Source organism: Gavia stellata, chromosome 3, assembly GCF_030936135.1.
Source record: "Gavia stellata isolate bGavSte3 chromosome 3, bGavSte3.hap2, whole genome shotgun sequence".
Taxonomy (NCBI): Eukaryota; Metazoa; Chordata; class Aves; order Gaviiformes; family Gaviidae; genus Gavia; species Gavia stellata.
This window is the reverse complement of record NC_082596.1, coordinates 13,235,018-13,253,154: the sequence shown is the minus strand read 5'-3', so window position 1 is coordinate 13,253,154 and position 18,137 is coordinate 13,235,018. Positions and strand designations below refer to the sequence as shown.

General features: G+C 40.1%; 1 protein-coding gene across 1 annotated transcript in view; it reads left to right on the top strand.

The window, feature by feature from the left end:
- The first annotated feature begins 4,496 nt into the window (after positions 1-4,496).
- FAM91A1 (family with sequence similarity 91 member A1) overlaps positions 4,497-18,137 on the top strand; it is a 28,523-nt gene continuing 14,882 nt past the window's right edge. The window contains exons 1-11 of the mRNA XM_059836121.1: positions 4,497-4,568; positions 6,455-6,539; positions 7,256-7,407; positions 8,292-8,349; positions 10,038-10,105; positions 11,358-11,471; positions 12,401-12,491; positions 15,557-15,619; positions 16,692-16,798; positions 17,591-17,629; positions 17,735-17,847. Coding sequence (XP_059692104.1) covers positions 4,497-4,568; positions 6,455-6,539; positions 7,256-7,407; positions 8,292-8,349; positions 10,038-10,105; positions 11,358-11,471; positions 12,401-12,491; positions 15,557-15,619; positions 16,692-16,798; positions 17,591-17,629; positions 17,735-17,847 — 962 coding nt within the window. The remainder of the gene's footprint in view (positions 4,569-6,454; positions 6,540-7,255; positions 7,408-8,291; positions 8,350-10,037; positions 10,106-11,357; positions 11,472-12,400; positions 12,492-15,556; positions 15,620-16,691; positions 16,799-17,590; positions 17,630-17,734; positions 17,848-18,137) is intronic.

Sequence of the window (18,137 nt, the reverse complement as noted above, 5' to 3'; positions counted from 1 at the left end):
GATGGGCCTTAACTGAGGCTAAATGAAAGAGGCAATTAAAATCTTCAGTCTAGTGAAGTAAGTGAAATAATAAAAGGACCAAGGTGGTAACAGGTAAGAACTAAGTGAAGCTGAGCTTTGCGCTTTTTGCAGAGGATGTTTGTGGTAGCAACGTGCCCATGCGGCTGGGCAGTGGGATGGTGCTTTGTCTGTCTGCAAGAAGAGGTGGAACTTTCCCTGGAGGGACAGGCACCTGGATTTCTGTGTGACAGAGAAACATGGCTTGTGGATTACATTGGAGTCAACAGAATTAATGCCTTCACCAACCTTGACTGCAGCATTGGTATGAGCCATGAAATGGCTCTTACAGCGGTAGCAGTGCCTGGCATTCCTGTTCAACTCTGCTGATCCCTGGTGAACCTGTGTGAGACTGAGAATTTGCAGAAAGTAAAGACAACTACAAGAATTCTGAACAGTATTTGGAGATTTATCCAGACCAAACAAAAAGGGCAGGGGGTTGACCAGAGGCTGATCAAGCACTATCAAGGACCAAAAGATTTTCAGACAGGTTTACCAAGACATTCACCAACAGGGATAAGCTGCAGGAAGGACTTAAGCTTTCAAATTTTCGCTTTGGAGAGAAATTTAAGGGCTTGAAAATTGGAGTGGAAGTCCTAAATAAACAATTCAGCTCGCTAACAAACTTGGCTAAACTCAGGCATTTACAATTAATTTGTCTCCAGTTGGAAGTCAGTGTCCTTGAAGGAAGTCACTGTCCCATTCCTGGATATGCAAGAAAACATTATTTCTGATGAAAGAATTCCCTGGGAACTATTTGGTCTTGAGACCCGATCAACAGTTGTTAATCTGAGTAAGCAGCTCGGGGGTGCTGAGAAAGAGACAATAGTCATCTTGGAGAGTAGATATTCTTCACATGTTGGTGAAGGTGGCATGCAGCCCATCAAGCCAGCCAGGACTAGAAGGAATGCGAATAAGAGATCTCATTGCAACTTCTCAGTGCAGGTGCTCAGTTCAGAGGACAGTTGCACTGATTCACCTCAGCTCGCTCTGTCAAAGCTCTGTATTTTATTCTGTAGATATGCCTCAGCTAGCTGTCAGTGGGAAAAGCAAACTGGCAGGCCCCCACCAGCCCATCAAACTTGTTGAGCACACCAGAATCAACTTCTCTCTCAGGAATCAGAGGAATTCACTAGAGGAAGCCAAGCTGCTGCTTCTGATTTTAAACATGGAGGAACTGGTTGAAAATTCAGAAGCGGAAGGTAGTTTGTTTGAAAGTGGTAATGGCACATGGAGTTAACTTATTGCAAGGAAAAAGCACAAAAGACTTGGAATAAGGAAAAAGCAGACATTTGAAAAGTCAGTGAACCAAAAGGTAATGTCTTTTGAGAGGGTGATCTCAAGAATGAAAGCTGCTGAGAATAACTGGAAGCAAATATATTAAAACCCAAGAAGCAAATTTTCTCTATAGGAAGGAAAGATAGAAGTATAGTAAGAAGAATGTGTAGCAGTAAGTCTCCAACAAGTACTTTTTAAGAATATGTAACTCCAAAAGACATAACTGAGGTTGCAAGTAGATACAGAGAACAAGAACACAGGAATCAATTTAGAAAAGCAAATGGACAGAATGAGTTATGAGCAGCAAGAGTCATCAAAGGCAAAAAGAAGATGGTCTAAAAATATCTCAGAAGTAAGGCATAAACAAAGGTAAGTGGAGATTTATCACAGAATGTGGAAGAAGAGCAGCTAATAGATGATGAACAGAAGGCTAAAGTGTTCAAACCTTGTTTTGCTTGTCCTCACAAAGGAAGATTATTCCTGCCAGAAATGAATGCATTTAAATCAGTAGTCATGTGTACCAACCAGAATAGAAAAAGAATAAATAAAATTAATGAATATTATATATAGTCAGTGGCACACATCTACTGAGTGTCAAACTAGGGGTAGCAATATCTGAACCAGGTTTGATTACTTGTGAGCACTAACACGAGTCAGGGCAAGTTGTAAATGACTGGAGAGGCTACACATAGTGTCCGTGTTCCAGGATAAATCTGCCCATTGCTGCAACTTCCTGAAGGGTCAGCTGGAGAAACTGTAAACTACACAACATCCTACACATACATATCCATCCTGAGGAGCAGAGCTGGGAGGGAGTGGATGTGTTTTTTATGATATCCTAAAGTTTGGAAAAAAGGATCAGTGGCCTGATCCTCACTGCTCACTGTATTTTACATACATGATTTAAACCAATGCGATTATAACTTCAGAGTTCAGTGACCTCAATTGACAGTGCAGGAGTTCAGGGTGTTTTATCTATGACCTTCATTTAGAAGGTGAATTTGAATCAGTTGTCTGCAAATTCTCAAATGCATTAATAAACACAGAACAATTTTGTTGTATAGTACCCTTCCTGATAATAAACTAAAATCCTGTTAAAAATCAAGTACTTCCACTATTGGCTTCTAATCACAGCTCTGCTCAATTATTTTGCTTCTCTGAAGATCTACCCCACATCAATGGTTTCTTTCTAATTGTCTTGTTTTTTCTTCCCTTTTGCCAGTGCTATCACTGAAGAGTCTGAGGCAGCCAATAGGAATATAATGGAATAGAAATACTGCATGCATTACTGTTATTCTGAACACCTGAATTTTTAGCTTGTGGATTCTCATATCTGTCTTACTAAAATTATTATTCAGGTGCTGGTGCCACTAACAAGATAATTTACCTCAGAACCATCCAAGAAAAAAATCGTCCTGCCCTGTTGAGAGGTGTGTCTAATTACTGATATCAAAAGCAAACAGACAGTACCATCCAAAGACCTGTACCGTGTGGTTTATGTGGCAATGGGCAAGGCAAAAAGGGTTTCCTATTAATGTCTTTTCATAGTTTATTTATAAACCAATGTAGGGTGTGGCAGAGAAAGGCTCCTAAGAAACCTGACAACTGGGGTTAAAAGAATTAATGATGAGGTCAAGTTGTCAGGCTGTGACTGTGTTCCTGGACTGAATCCTGCTGGTAATACGAGCAGGGAGGCCTTATCTGAGACTATGGAGATTGTGAAAGCTGCTCACCATTTCCTCAGCTGCAGGGATCTCTGCATGTCGGTACCATGGGGCATGTCCACAGGCTGAGGCTTTGTGTCTCTGCAGTTAGGCAGAAGTGGGATCCTGAAGATATCTGTGATGCCGAAGAACTGGGTCTGCAGTTCTCTTGGGACCTACTCAAAGATAACAGAGCACTGAGTTTCTTTCTAATGTTGTTGGTCCCCTTTCAGCTCTGTCACCACTGCTCCAAGGTTATTACCGAGCATGTAGGATAATAGCCTTAAAAATTAAATGGCACAAGTGATCAGGGGCTCACTTGCTTTGTTTATTCTACTTATACATCAAATCATTCACTAAAATGTTGTGTAGTGTTAAAAATATAGAGCCCTTCCCCCGTTTGTAATTCCCTGACGCTTAAACAATAAGAAAATGCTTCTTTACGGAAAGTTGGCACCGATTTTAACACTGGTAAGACTTTAAATGACTCACAAAAACCTAGATCCTAAGGAGGGGCACCTGCTGCTATTTTATTCGGAGCAGCTTCCTTGATGGTATTAATCCACTTGCTCAAGACCCTGTACGAACAGAACAGGCTGTTGCTGGCATTCAGGTCTGCAAGGTTTCAGTCCTCGCACTACGCAGCCCACACACAATCAGCTGGCATAGCCCAGGGCCACTGCTCAATGAAATGATCTTGCTCATTCCTTGTTGTGAAATGCTTATTTCTGCTCCTGTACCAGCCCTTGCTTTGGGCAGTCGCTGGCATTTGTCCAGGTGTATCATGAACTGCGCTAGGAAACTAATGTCAAAACTAACCGAACAGGTAAGAGAGAGTTATTTCAAGCTCGGATCTGTTCCCAACCTGTGTCAGCCCACAGACGGTTGCACTGGTGTACGGGGGAAGCAGACAAGGCGAGGGATAACCTTTTCGAGGCACAAGCACCTGCGTCTTACAGCGTGTGTGGAAGCACAGTGCGTGCAAGGCCTGGACACTCCTGCCGCTCGCTGCTGGTGCAGCGACTGAACACGCTGGCTGGAAAGCACAGGCCTCGCCTCCGCTTACAGCAGCTTATTAACACCGACCGAAGTAACCTCGCCGCGCTCCCCTGCCGCCCGACGAAGCGGGGAAAGGCAGCGGGCGGCCGGGGGTCACCCGGGCGGCATCCGACACCCCGGTCCCTCCAGGCCGCCGCCCGCAGCCGCCGCGGGACGGCCCGGCTGCCGCCGTGCGCATGCGCAGCTGCACCCCCACCCCGCCACCGGCTGTATCCCGGGATGACCGCCACCCCTCTCCCCGCCCCGCCGGAAGTAACGTGTCCAGGCGCTTCCGGGGGCGTAACGCGGAAGCGGCGGCGGGCGGGAGGTGGCTGCGGCGGCGGGCCGAGGGCAGGGCGGCCACTGGGCTGGAGCGCCTCCTGGCGGCGGGGCCCCGCGGCGCGGCCGGGCCTCCCCGCCATGAACATCGACGTGGAGTTCCACATCCGCCACAACTACCCCTGGGGCCGGCTGCCGGCCAGCGTCAAGCAGGTGCCGGCGGGCGGGCAGGGTCCGGGCTGCCGAGCTCCACGCCCGGGGAAGCGGAGGGCGGGAGGGCGCCCGGCGGAGTGCGGGGCGACGTGGGGACTCAGCCCTGGCTGTCCCGGGGAAAGGCAGGCGGCCCTTGCCGCGGGGGCCGTGGGGTGCCTGCCTGTGGGGGAGGTGTTTGGCTGTGGGGAGAGGGGGGATATGGGCTGGGTGTGGGGTCTGCGTGTGAGGAGAGAGGGGCATGGGGGGTGTGCGGCCCCTCTGTGGGGAGAGGGGGGATGTGTGTGTGTTTGGGGGGTGTCTGCGGGGAGAGTGGGATGTGAGGGCTGTGTGGGGTCTATATGTGAGGAGTGGGGGATATACGTGTGTGTTTGTGGGGGCCTCTGTGAGGAGATGTGGACGGAGAGGTGGTTTGGGGTCTCTGTGGCCAGAGGGGGATGTGGGGTGGGGTGGGGTGCTCTCCTAGCTTCTGCAGACACAAGACCAGCTGAGGCGGGTATCCCCCACGCAACCCCTGAATAGTGTGAGCTGAACCATGACAGGTATCATTGGAGACTGGTGCAGCCCTGCGTTTTGGTAGCCAGGGAACTGTTGCAGTGAGTGGCTCCTGGAAAAGAAAACCTCATGAAATTTTGATTTGACAGATTTAATGGGCCTCTGATAGCAGAAGGGAGGTATTCTGTCGAGACGTTCTCGACTCCAAAGTCTTACATTGCTTGAAAGCAGATGCTGAAAAACAATTCCTGCTCTTGCACAAAGGAAGGATGGAGAGGATGAGTAGCGGCTGCAGGCCCTGAGTAATTGAGTTCCTTGAGTTTGAGATTTCAGGAGCTGTAAGAGAGGCATGAATAATGATTTCTTTACCTGCCCAGCTGAGTGCTATGCTGTTGGCTATGTGATTCAGGATAGAATATACACCGGTACCGAATGCATTATTTTCTTTAATGTAACTTCTGGAATACTGTTTTGTTTACTTTAGTGTTAGAATAGTTCTTAATATTTTTGTACTTGGAGTAAATACTTGGATACCTCTTTGGATATTTAATCAATTATGGACTCTGTGATATCAGGTGTTTCTTTTCTAATACCTGATTCTACAGGATGTATGTAAATTACTAGTTTATCTCACCAATGCAATAAACTACCTTTTTATGTAAGGATCTTCTTTAATATGAGCATCAATGAGGGAACCAGGAGCTGGGGGAAAAAAAAAAAAACAGTTTGCTTGTTGTGGATGCAGAGTAGAAGAGTAATAGGAAGAATTTTGAGGGGACAGTTTTTGAAATAAGTCATTTAAAGCATCAACCAAAGTTCTCTTTTTATCTTCTTTCATGATAGTCAAGTAGTGTGCTGTGTTTACACCTTAATCTTGTGACCTGAGGTCACTTGATTGCCTTACTTGTGTGAAACTACAACTTGAGCTGTTTCATTATTTTTTGCATTATAAGCTTCTTAAGTGCAGCAGTTGAAGCTTCACATGTCATTCACAATGCTTGGTTTATGCTACAATAGTTCTGGGTAATTCTTCAAGGCTGCAAGACACTGAATGCTTGGTAAAATGCTTGATGCTTCATGTCTGCTAAAAGCCAGTTTAAAACCTTTGATTTGAGAATTAGATGCTCCCTTTTTTATCATAATGGTACTAGGAAAAACCCCCTAAAGATTATTGCTTAAATCTGCACCCCGTGTAGAGAGATCTGTTTAACTAAAGATACTTTGACCTCGTACAGAGACTAAAGATACTATCACTGTATTGAACTGAGGGACTCCCTGAGTAAGGACATATATGTCTTCATATGCCTGCATATGTTTCCTCATAAGACACTTTGCAGTGGTTTAACTAAAAGAGGGTTTGTGCGTGTCAGCTAAAAGGCCTTTATATTTTCAAGGGTCTTGGAAACTCTCAGAGGGAATATGAAAGGCAGGTTGTACTCTACAGCATCCGCAATCAGTTACGATACCGGAATAACTTAGGTGAGTAAAGAAGCTAAGTAACTTCTAATTGCTACCTAATTCTTCTGTGTGTAAGCTTGTCTTTACTGTAGAACTCCAAGAACTAGCCCTGTTCAAAGGTCCCTCATTCCCTGAAAATAAATACTTTAAAATTATAAAACATCAAGAGAAGTCTTGACTTTGAGTCTGTTTGGCAGCTTTTCTAGCAAAGCACTTCTTAAGGTTACTGAGTTGGCAGGTGGAACTGAACTTCAGCTGTAGTTATGCTACCCTTTTCCAACAAATTAAGAGGTATTAAGAGAGGATTTGACTAATAAAATAAAACCTGTCACTAGATGAGATGCAGACAGTGGCCTTGACTCACATGAGCTATTGGCTATGACTTGTTTGCAGACTTTCAATTTCTTTTGCATTGACCGCATCCATTTGTCTTCCCAAAGTAGGTAATAGTTTCACTAATTAAAAGATAATTTTCTACAGCCTGTGTGAGTTCTGTCTCAATGGGCCAATTCCTGGTAACCTGTAAAATAAATCTGCTCTGTTCTAATGTTATCCTTAAAGGCTCTGAGAATACTTGTATCATATGTAGAAATCCTTGGATGCTGAATGTCCTGCATCACTCCTTTGTTTTGTTTTTTTGTTTTCTGTCAATTGCCATTATACTATTTTTAATCCTTTTGTTGTAACACTTTAAATTGAACTTCATAGAACAGTGTAACTTTTTTCTCCCCTTGTAGTTAAGCATGTCAAGAAAGACGAACGTAAATATTACGAGGATCTGTTAAAATACAGTCGAGATCATCTCATGTTGTACCCTTATCATTTGTCTGACATCATGGTGAAAGGTCTGAGAGTAACACCGTTCTCATATTACACGGGCATAATGGAGGTGAGTGCAAAACTATGGCAGGAATATGTTGTTTTCTGTCCTAGAGATGTTGCTGATGGCCCTGTAATGCATATGAGGCAGTGTCATGTAGTTTGTTTGCTTTTGGGTAGGATATGCGAACAAGTAAGGAAGTTTTCTGGAGAACTACTTGTACCTGCAGTTTTTTCCCTTCTGCTCCCGTAAGCCTTTCAAGAGCTGGACTTTGTCCTGTGAAACAGGGGTGGGACTCACTCTGAGGCCAGTCTTTCTCTTTTGATGTTTGAGATTGTGACTCTTCACTTCAAACTGTAAAAGAAATAGCTAATTCTGTTAGATTAATAAAACAAAGAGAATTTCCATTTTTAAAAACCAGCACATTTGAATGGTTATTTTCTTTTTTGTCCTCTTTCAAAAAGGACAGTTAACCATATTGGAAGCTTTTTCAAAAGCTTGAAGCAGATCCTTTTCTATGAGAACAAAGATGGTTCTGTTTTCTGTCAGCACTCTGGCAACCTTCTTTTATTTTCATTGGATATCAAAAGTGTTTTCTTTATTTTGTGTATAGTGATTGCAGATGTAACAGATTAGTTGTTAGCTTATTCTGTTATTCCTGTTAGTAATTGTGTGCTTTTTTTTGGTGAAGACAGATACAGGATTTTATCTTTATTATTCTGTCAATCAGCATTTTTCTTTGCAAAGCTTACATTAAACAGAAGTCTCTTTTTTATGTATTTAACTTACTTGATTAATCATTACACAATAATTGTCAAGTTTTATAAGGTAACTTACTTTAATAGATCTGTTTTCATTTTGTTCTTCAAAATTCTGCCTGCTTTCTTTTTTTTGACCTGCTCCTCTGAAATGACGACTTTCTTGTTGGAACTAAATTTTCTTGTCTTTTTAAGGATATAATGAACAGCGAAAAAAGTTATGATTCATTACCTAACTTCACTGCTGCTGACTGTAAGTATTACCTAGTTGCGTTACTGCTTTCAATGACTTGGAAATGCGAACCTTCTGAAAACAGTTTTGTGGGCATCTGTTTGCTTGAACATAAGTGTGTGAATGAAGCTGTAGAAGCATTTAAATAGTGATATTGAGGAGTGTCTGCTCTCCATACTGAGTTCTGTCCGTATGGTCAGCACTGGAATTGGGCAAGTTTGAGTACAGATAGGCATGGTGCAAAACCTTGTGCAGCTTCTGTCCTTGCTTGTATTGTACTCCTGTTTGCTTGGACTTCTGGGTGGAAGGTCTTACTGGCCGTTGTGCATCAGCAAGCTGAGCTGCTGGTCCTTTCCTAGTGTGTTTTTTGGCATGTGTTGGGCAGAAAGTTTTGAGAAGACACTGAAAGGCTGCTGACACTCCTATGAATTAGCATCAGTGTGGATTGAGGAATGATGTACCAAAAAAGAGAGAGAAGAGAATCTGGTATTTTATGACACTCCTGGATGTGCCAGGTGTTTTATCCTGCTTTCTGTTGGACTGTTGTGGGTATGAGGCGGGGAAATTAGGAAAGCAAAAACATTGAATCTGTTGGAGGAGAACAGAGTAAGAGCAATAGCCTACTGATAAGTCTTATGGAGGACAATGCAAACTGCTGGCATAGGGAGGGTGTTAATCAAACCTGCCACTGGAAGTTATTCATAGCTAAAGACTTCATTCCTCACCTTCTGTATGAATTTATATAGTTCTATTTAAGGATTGTGTGTAGTCAGGTAAGGAGTAGCCTGTGGCTTTTGAAAACAGTCGGGGTTTTTTGCTTTTGTTTTTAAAAGGATATTGTCAGTTAATTTTACTAATTTGCCTCTATGTAATGTTCACATTGGGAAAACAGATCAGGAAAAACTTTTTTATTCATTGCTGTGTAGCTTGTTGGAAATCTAGTGTTATTCAGGGGTATGAAGAGAGGAGAGGCTTCCCTGTTTGGTTTTTTTCCCTAGCAATTGTTATTTTAGCAGCAGCTGCAGGTCAGTTGCTGAGGTATAATTAAGTTAAACATCTTTAACATCTTATCATAATAACTACTGTCAAACTAGAAAGTTGGACTTAACCCATATTCTGTCTCAGTTTTAGAACTAATGAGTAGTTTTCCAGTATCTGTTCACAATTCCTTAATGGTTGAAGGCTAGAGATTATAGAATTAAATTCTGATTCAGTTTAACTCAACTAGATCTTAATCATCTTCCTTAGAGGCTTATGTGGCCTTTTGTGCTCTTTGAGTTCTAATCCAGTGCATGGAGTGGGATTTACTAGGGGGAAGAAAAACTATTGACCAAAATCTGGTACAACTTTAGTTCTGTTAATTTGAATCATAGTTATTAGCTGTTGATGTGAGTGTAGGAGAGAAAGGGGCTGTATTATTTCCTGCCACCCTGTGACTTGAAAGATATGAGGTATGTTGGTGTTTGTTTTTTTTTTTTTTAAACCTCTACAGAGTAAATAAATGGGGATGGATTCTGGTTTTAGATGCATGTGGTTCTCTGTCAAATTCAGTTAAAACTGAATTTAGCTCCTAGAACTATCCTTTTATTTTGGGAAGAAAGAGTAATTAAAATATTATTATAGAAGTAGGTCTGATAGTTTGAAGAATGTTTTATGTATCTTCAGCTTAAACCCATCTTAAGAGAAATAAAACCTTACTTATTTTTCAGGTCTAAGACTTCTTGGTATAGGAAGGAACCAGTATATAGATCTAATGAACCAATGTAGGTCTTCAAAAGTAAGTTTGTCTTTAATTTCCTCTCCCTTTCCTTCCTCCCTCTACACCCCTGCTATTATTTCATAGGAAATGAAGAGTGGAATAATTTCATGGCTCTGGTTAGTTTAATAGTATGGCTAATTGAATGTGACATAGTGTATTGCTAATCATATTGTGTTTCCTGAAGTTAATAAAGAGCTTTTTAATTTAAAATCAAAGTATGCTAAAGAAATAGATATTCAGTACAACATCCTTTTTTTTTCCAAACATATATTTTTAGAACTATTATTTACTCTGTGGCACCAGATAACTAATGTCACCTGGCCAGTATAAACATGGAATAATGATACTGGTTCTGGAAGAATTATTCCATTTTTCTGTGGGTGCAGTTGAGATCAGAGTTCATCCTGGGACAGTCTCCATCTAAGTGTAAATTTTTGTAGTATGTATGTATTTCTCTGAGACAACAGTAATGAGTCTGAACAGGCATACTTGCATGTGAATAGCCCACATGGAAAACATTGTAATAACTGTTGATAGAAGTAGACCCTTTAGTTTGCAACAGTTAATTTCTTTCTTCAGGAAACTCATAAGTGCTCTTGCAGTAGCTTCACAGTGCTCCTTCAACCAAAAGTTTGCGTACCAAAACATGAAGTTGATAGAATGAACCAAAAAGCAATGGCTATGCAATGGAAAAGAAGCTATTTAGGTCTATAAATAAACAGTACCCTCCATTTTTTTCTTTCTTGGACTGAAATTCACTGTATTTTTTTAGCACCATGCTTATTGAGAATGTGGGGTACTTTGTCCTTTAAAGTAAATAAAAAGTTCTTAAAATGTTTTTTTAATATAATTGAATTTCTTTAAAATAACCCATTTGTTTACTTTGTTTGCTGTGCTTTCTTACCTGTTCACATTAGAAAATGTCATAAATAGTTTAAATTTGGACTTGATCGTAATGTGTTTGAATAGTATGGGTTTTAATTAGTGACGCATACAATATGGGTTTCTGAAGATTTAACAATATCAGATGTAAATAACTTTTTTCCTTCCCATTTTTGTATGATTTGAGGGAGGCGAGAAATGTTTTTTTCTGGACAAGTATGTGCTTTTACTAAATGGCAAGGCTAATAGTATTTGTGTGTATCCAGTCTGTGAATATAATGTACTTAAAAATCGATGTTTATAAAAGTCAGGTTATATAAAGGTAAATGGCTGTCTGCACATGTGAAATGCTCTTTATTACTATCTCAAATGGACTGTACCACTGCAGAAATTTTTCAGAAGGAAAACTGCCCATGATCTGTTACCGGTGAAACCCGTGGAGATTGCTGTAGAAGCTTGGTGGGTCGTGCAGTCTGGCTACATCACTGAGGATGACATCAAGGTATTTTAGTATGGACTGCATCTCTAATTTTGGCTGAATACTCATGGTCCCTGAAAACAGCGGCTTCCCTTCTGCACTATGTATAGTGCTGAGGTGGTTTTGTGTCAACCAATCTATGGTAACTAATGTGCGTGATGATGTGATTTGTAGGGAACAAGCAACAAAATGTGTTTCCTTAAATTTCATAGTTCAGCCCTCACAGCTCAGTTTTGACTGAATCTTCACCTTCAGTATAATTAGAATCAAAATGTTAGTGAACTTTATTTTTATGTATTGTCATTCTTTCTGCTCCTTGTGTGTCCTTATTTTTTTCGTTGTTTGCACATGAAAAACTTGTGAGGTCATTTAATTCTACTTCCATTCGCAGTTTCTTTTTACAGTCAGCTAGTCATTTGATCTGGATTTAATTCCTTCTCTGGAAGTCTTTTGTTTGGACTGTAGTGTATTTAAAGCAGTGATGGAATCTTTTTTTGGCTATTATTGGGAATATCTTGGGCAGTGGCTACTTATATTCTGACATCCCCTCAACCCAGAGTAGTTAAGCTGAGGCATGTTACTTTGATATTGTAAATGGAGATCTTTCTAGAATGGTTCCAGTTGTGTGGTTGAACAATCAGTTTGGAAGTTTTAAAAAGCAAACCTATTATACTGTGGACTTCAGTTGCCAAGCTCCTGTGTGATTAAGTACCATTCCTAGAGCATGCATGATTTTGTGTGGGGACAAGAGTAAAAAATTTTAAGACTTTAACAGGAACTGCAGTGAATTCTTCAGTGCAAATATTTTGATTAAGAACATGGGTTACCTCCTATATTCTTATACTACTTATGATTAGCTTGAGGCTGTAATGTTTTTGGATTGTTTTGAGTGATATTAAATAAGTTGCATGGACTCATTTCTGCAGAAGACTAACATGATTTCTTTTACCTAGATTTGTACTACATCGGAGAAGTCTGCTATTGATAAGATAATTGATTCAGGTCCTCAGCTTGCTGGTTCATTAGACTTCAATGTAGTTCACAGTAAGTGTTTAATGGACATTGCTTTTCTGTTTGTAGATCTTGCTCAGTAAATTCTGAGAGTAGGAATAAAAGGGGATGTAGACAGCTGAAGCATAAGAGTAGTTGGAGGAAATACTCAAGAGCTTGTATAGACTGCAGTCTGAATCTTGTAAATGGTTTAACAGTGAGCCATTAGCAGCTGTTGCTCTGTTATTGTTTGATTCAACAAATTATTTTGTTAGAAACTGTCAGTAAAGATTGTGGGGGAGGTAGATGAGGACAGGAGAAACTAAAATTTAAAATGTCAGAGTCAGTAATCCTGGGTGGTAAAATTTAAATCTTTGCTTTTCGAAGAAGAGTTTTTGTAATTTTGTACTGTTTGAACACCATGAAAATGGGGCTTAAATCTAAGAAGCTGTCTTCTTGCTCAGAGGTCTGCAACTGTTGCTGAAAAGTGGTGTGCACATGTCTCCCCATTTCAGCATAACAAGTATTAGATACAGACAAATCATCCTAGGTGAGGGAGTACGTATCCACTGACAAACTCCTCCTTGAGAAGCCAGTCTGTAAATGCTTGGCTTACCACAAGCAATCGAATCTGTACGCTGTACTTCTGTTAAGAAATTGAGGCAGAATTCCACTGCCTGTTACTGAAGTGGAACAAAACAATAAAAACAAAAGTGTGGTAGGTGAAATTCAAGCTCTGAGGTGGATCTGAAACAGTATAAGGCTTAAGAAAATTTGAATTCAGAAAACACTTAATGATCTTTCTCTATACATGTCCTGTTGTTGCTTGTAGAGAGGGTTACGGCTCAGGTTTAGTAGGTTCAGAAGGATCTAATGTACCTTTCTACCCTAACTCATGGGGTAGAAAAAGAATGTACAGACGATTAATATAATGGACTGCCAGTAGGATGGGATTTTATGGGAAAAGAGGACTGTTTAGTCCAAACTATGATGCCATCAATACATTTCAGGTACAGTAAGTAAGAATGTATCAGCTATGAGAGCTGAATCTGAAGGAGAGACAGTGAAAAGCACCCTTAGCATGTTGATGGCTTGTAATGTTATCCTGATTGATGAAAGCTGGTTTGTTGATACACATTGGTTTGCATATCTGAGTATGTGACACTGCCCATACTGAACAGCAGTTGTATCAGCATGAATTCAGGTTAGTTGTTGGTGTACTGCAGGCATTTTATTTAAGATCTGATTGGGGGTAGTAACTTTACTATATATCCTGTAGATATATATCTATATACGCCCACACTATAGCTGGACTGAGCTGTGTATGTGAAACATCCTGACAATTTTGCTTCATGTGTTTAATAACACTTCACCCAAGGGTTGTTGGCACACTTCCTCCCTGCTGTAATGAATATGATTTAGATGGAGTGATCTTGGGTAACATCAAAGGAACCGCTGACAATAAATTTGGCTTATTTTATACTGTATAATTTAGCTTTATGCTTTACTATAGAGTATAAGGTTTGGAAATGTTTTGCCCTTCCTTAAAAACTTCTCCCTGGTTTATCTACTCTGCAGAACTCAGTTGAGATGCTTAGTGCTCAAATCAGTCTCAGGTGGGGAAAGTGTCATTTAAAATGTACCGTATTGTTACAGAACATAATCCCCCATGCACCCAGCGCTGCAGTAAACCAATGTCAGCTTTCTAAACTATCATTTGGTTTGGAGAGTTTTCTTCGTTACAATTTTCGGTAACAGAATTATTGTCCTTATTTTATGCAGTGTCCCTCTGTATCTGCTGCAGTTTTGCTGACACCTTGTGTTGAAGTGCCCCAGAATTTATTTTTACAGTTGTGTAAAAAAGATTTTTGGTGAAGATGTGTGGGAAGGACGTGTGAGGACCATCAGAACTGATGTGATTTAGTTTGTATCCTTGCTGCAAAGTGTGTGAGTTCCAGCCTGAGTTAGGGCAGTGTGATGGAGAGAAAGAGACTTCACTGTAAGGTTCAAATAAACAATTTATTTAAGCTTCACTCACAGGTCCGATATGCCACTATCGCAGGTTTTTATGGATACAATGGAGGAATGCACTATTGCAATTAAATACACTATTCACAAGTGTGCTAGATTTAATACCTTAAGAGTGCACTAATCACTATCTGAAAGCATGCCAAATGCCATACGTATGTTTCTTAATCACTTACCCTCTCTCAGGTAAGACCTCTTAATTCCTGGGCCGTTAACCTTGTACAGCGGCCTGGACAAGGCGGGAAGAATCTCCTACAGGCCAGCTGTGTAGTTGGAAAAAGACTCCCCGCTTTTCTGCCCAAACCTTATGGTTTTTATTCCCTGATCTGATGGGTGGGGGCAGGATTATGCACGAATTTTTATCTCTGGTGTCTTGAAGGCTCCTTAGTCTGTATGGCTAATTTTGTCATGTCTAGCACACAAAGTTACTGAATAGTGGTGGAATGGTACTCAGGGTATTTTGTTTGTTAAGGGATTATTCATGGCTCCATTCCGTTTCCGAAGTGTTCAGGCAATACCAGGCTGAGCCGTTTTTGCAGTTTCCCCCAAGTCATCTCTGCATAGATAAGGATCTGTCAAGGTGAGACAAAGCTGAGTCGAATCACAGCTCCCTGCATCTCACCTTTGTGCTCCAAAACCGGTTTAGCCAGGTGATCCCATACAGGCAGGCCCAAAATGTAGCCAGCATCCTCAACTTGGCAAAACTAATTTGGGATAAAAAACCCCACTTCTTGACAGTACAGTGATGATGGTGAAAACTAAGTTAACATTTAGGCAAGGTCACGCTCATCTTTGTGAAATGTAGCTGCTTCAATCTGTGGTCATTCTACTATGCTTGGTTGTCCTCAAAGTACTTGTAGAGCTCCAAGTATACTGCATCAGACTGCAAGTAGAGAGCTCTATGTTAGGTTGACACCTGTTTAATATCAGATGTGGTTTATTGATCTATGCATTGCAAAGTAATATTCTACTGCAGAGGCTAGTAGGAAAAGTTACTTTAAATTCTGAATTGGCTGATGGGGAAGTCTACTTTGTATCATTAGTACTCTGGAAACTACTTTTTCTAAAATGATGTGCTTTTATTTATAAAGGTTTGTATAACAAAGGATTTATTTACCTTGATGTACCAATATCTGATGACAGCTGTATAGCAGGTAAGTAAATATTTAATGGTATTATATCTATGTTTTCTTGGATTCATTTCAGTTATCCTGTAGTCGTCTGTCTTGGAAGCTGCTTGTCTCTGTGCATGAGTTTGCTTAAACAAAACATTTGAGCTATGAAAATTTTTCATGACTGAATGTTTTTAACCCTATTAAAACATTGTTTTTATTGTATATAGGATTGATTTCAACTTGAATTCTTAAGTTATTTTGTATATATAATTTAGGTAAGATGACATTCTTTTAAAGATTCATGGCATGAATCAATAAGTACCCTCCTATATGTGTGTAATGAAATAGAAGAATAGTATAGAGAAATGTAGTTGCCTTGCCAAAAGGACATGGGTTTTTGACTCCTATTTTCTAGACAGATGCAACTTTTTTATAGATACCGGTTCCATCCTTCATGGTCTCGTCACCTCAATTATAGTCATGCGCTGAGTCTAGGGACTACATAGGAGCTTAAACTAGCACAGCATATGGCTGCCCCTTGAACAACTCATTATGCTGTGCTAGGTCTCGGGGTTTCAGAATTCAGTATAATCTGCAAAGACATAAATTATTTGGAACCTGGCCATGCAGAAGTACCTGTCATTGCTGTAGTAGAGATCAGTTAAGTGAAAGTCCTCTAAATACAAGAGACTTACTGCTTAAATAATAGCTTTGGGAGTCTCAGCTCTGGAGTGTGTGGGTAGGCTGGGATTTTTGTGTCTCACTCCAATCAGAGCCATGATTTAGTCTCCATCTGCATTACAAAAATCATTTTATGGGCTGGGTGACTGGAAATTATCGGTAGTGGATGAGCTGGAGACTGCAAGGCTATGATGTGGGGTAGAGTGGCTTTAGTTTTTTATAAGAAAACACGTTGACAACCATTACTTTTCTTAAGGAATGGAAGAATTTTAAATACCGTATAGACTATCTTTAGACTCTTTACTGTGTGACTGGGAAATCCTCAAAATTACAGGTACCATGAAAACGAAATAAGTGTAAATTTTTATTTTATTCAGTTTAATAAAGACAGTTACCGAATTGTAATTTTGCAAGTAATTCTTCTTTTCAGTGCCACCACTTGAAGGTTTTGTGATGAACAGAGTGCAAGGTGATTACTTTGAAACACTCCTGTACAAGATATTTGTTTCAATAGATGAACATACTAATGTGGCAGAGGTAAGTAAAACTTACCCTGTGTCAGGCGGATAGGAAAACTTGAAAAGGCCCAAAGCATACTGCTGGAAGTACTTGAGCCAGAGATATGGGTTGATATCAAGTGACTTTATTTAGAGGTATTGCCAGGCTTAAGATCCAACCCGTTTCTTTAATCTTGAATGTAACTTTTGTAGGCTTGAAGGAGTACCTTCAATTCAGTGAAACAATTCCTCAGCTGGAATGAATATATACAGGGGTGACTAGTGTAGGCTATTTTATATGAGCTAGAACTGGAACAGAGTTTGTTTTCCTAATCTCCTAATGAGATTGGTTCTCATTTGCTAGTGTGAAATAAAAAAATTAGAATTTTTTCTTTGGCAGTGAAAACATGCAGGGTGTTGGCTTAAAGTAGGAATGTAAATGTTGCATAAGTATTTATAACTTTAATATGAGAAATATGTTTTAATAAGATTTTATTCTCAAAACTTGGTGAATAAGCACCTGAAAAATACCTATTGAATATATCCAGGATTTGTTTTCCTGTTTTTGTATCTTGTGATACACATGATTAACCTAGAAATTACACAGTAGAAGATAACCTCATATTTCTTTTGTATGCTTTCAAGTGGGACAATTATGAGACTTCATCCCCTTTTTTCATCACTTTTGATGAAGACAAAATTGCTTCTAACGGTACAGGTTGGGTTTAAAAATAAAGAAAACCAACAAAAAGATGCCAAAGCTCACAAGTGGTGAATTACCCTGCATTGTTAATACTTTATTGTTGATAATTCATTCTTTTTTTTTTTTTAGCTTGCAAATGTCCTAGAGATTGACTTATCTTTAGTAAAGGTATGTGTGTATAATGCATCTGTTGAACTTGATGTGGAAAGTTCACTGTCTTGCAGTCTGGTTTCATATAGCAGTTACTTACTATGTGTATGTGTGTTTCTTCAGAATGCTGTGTCCATGTATTGTCGCTTAGGCTTTGCACATAAAAAAGGTCAAGTAATAAACCTGGATAATCTTCATCCATCGTGGAAGAATGTTCCTTCGGTAAACAGACTGAAGTAAGTGTCTCCGTTCTTTCACAATGCTTATTTTTCTTATTGAAGAGAAAGCTAGACCCAAAATCTGATTGTAAAGCTATTGGTTGCTTTCTTTGACTCCTGCAATTACTAATCTCACTTGGCTTTCTGATGTGTATAATGGCAAGAATACTTGATCTTCTTTTTAATCTGAGGATAAGGGGTGGTAACTTACCCTGTAAGTTCAATGTACTACTTCTATTGCTGTTATTTAGTGCTGGCTTTTTGACCTTTAAATGCCTAGTTGCTCGCTTTTGAAACAGACAAGTGTA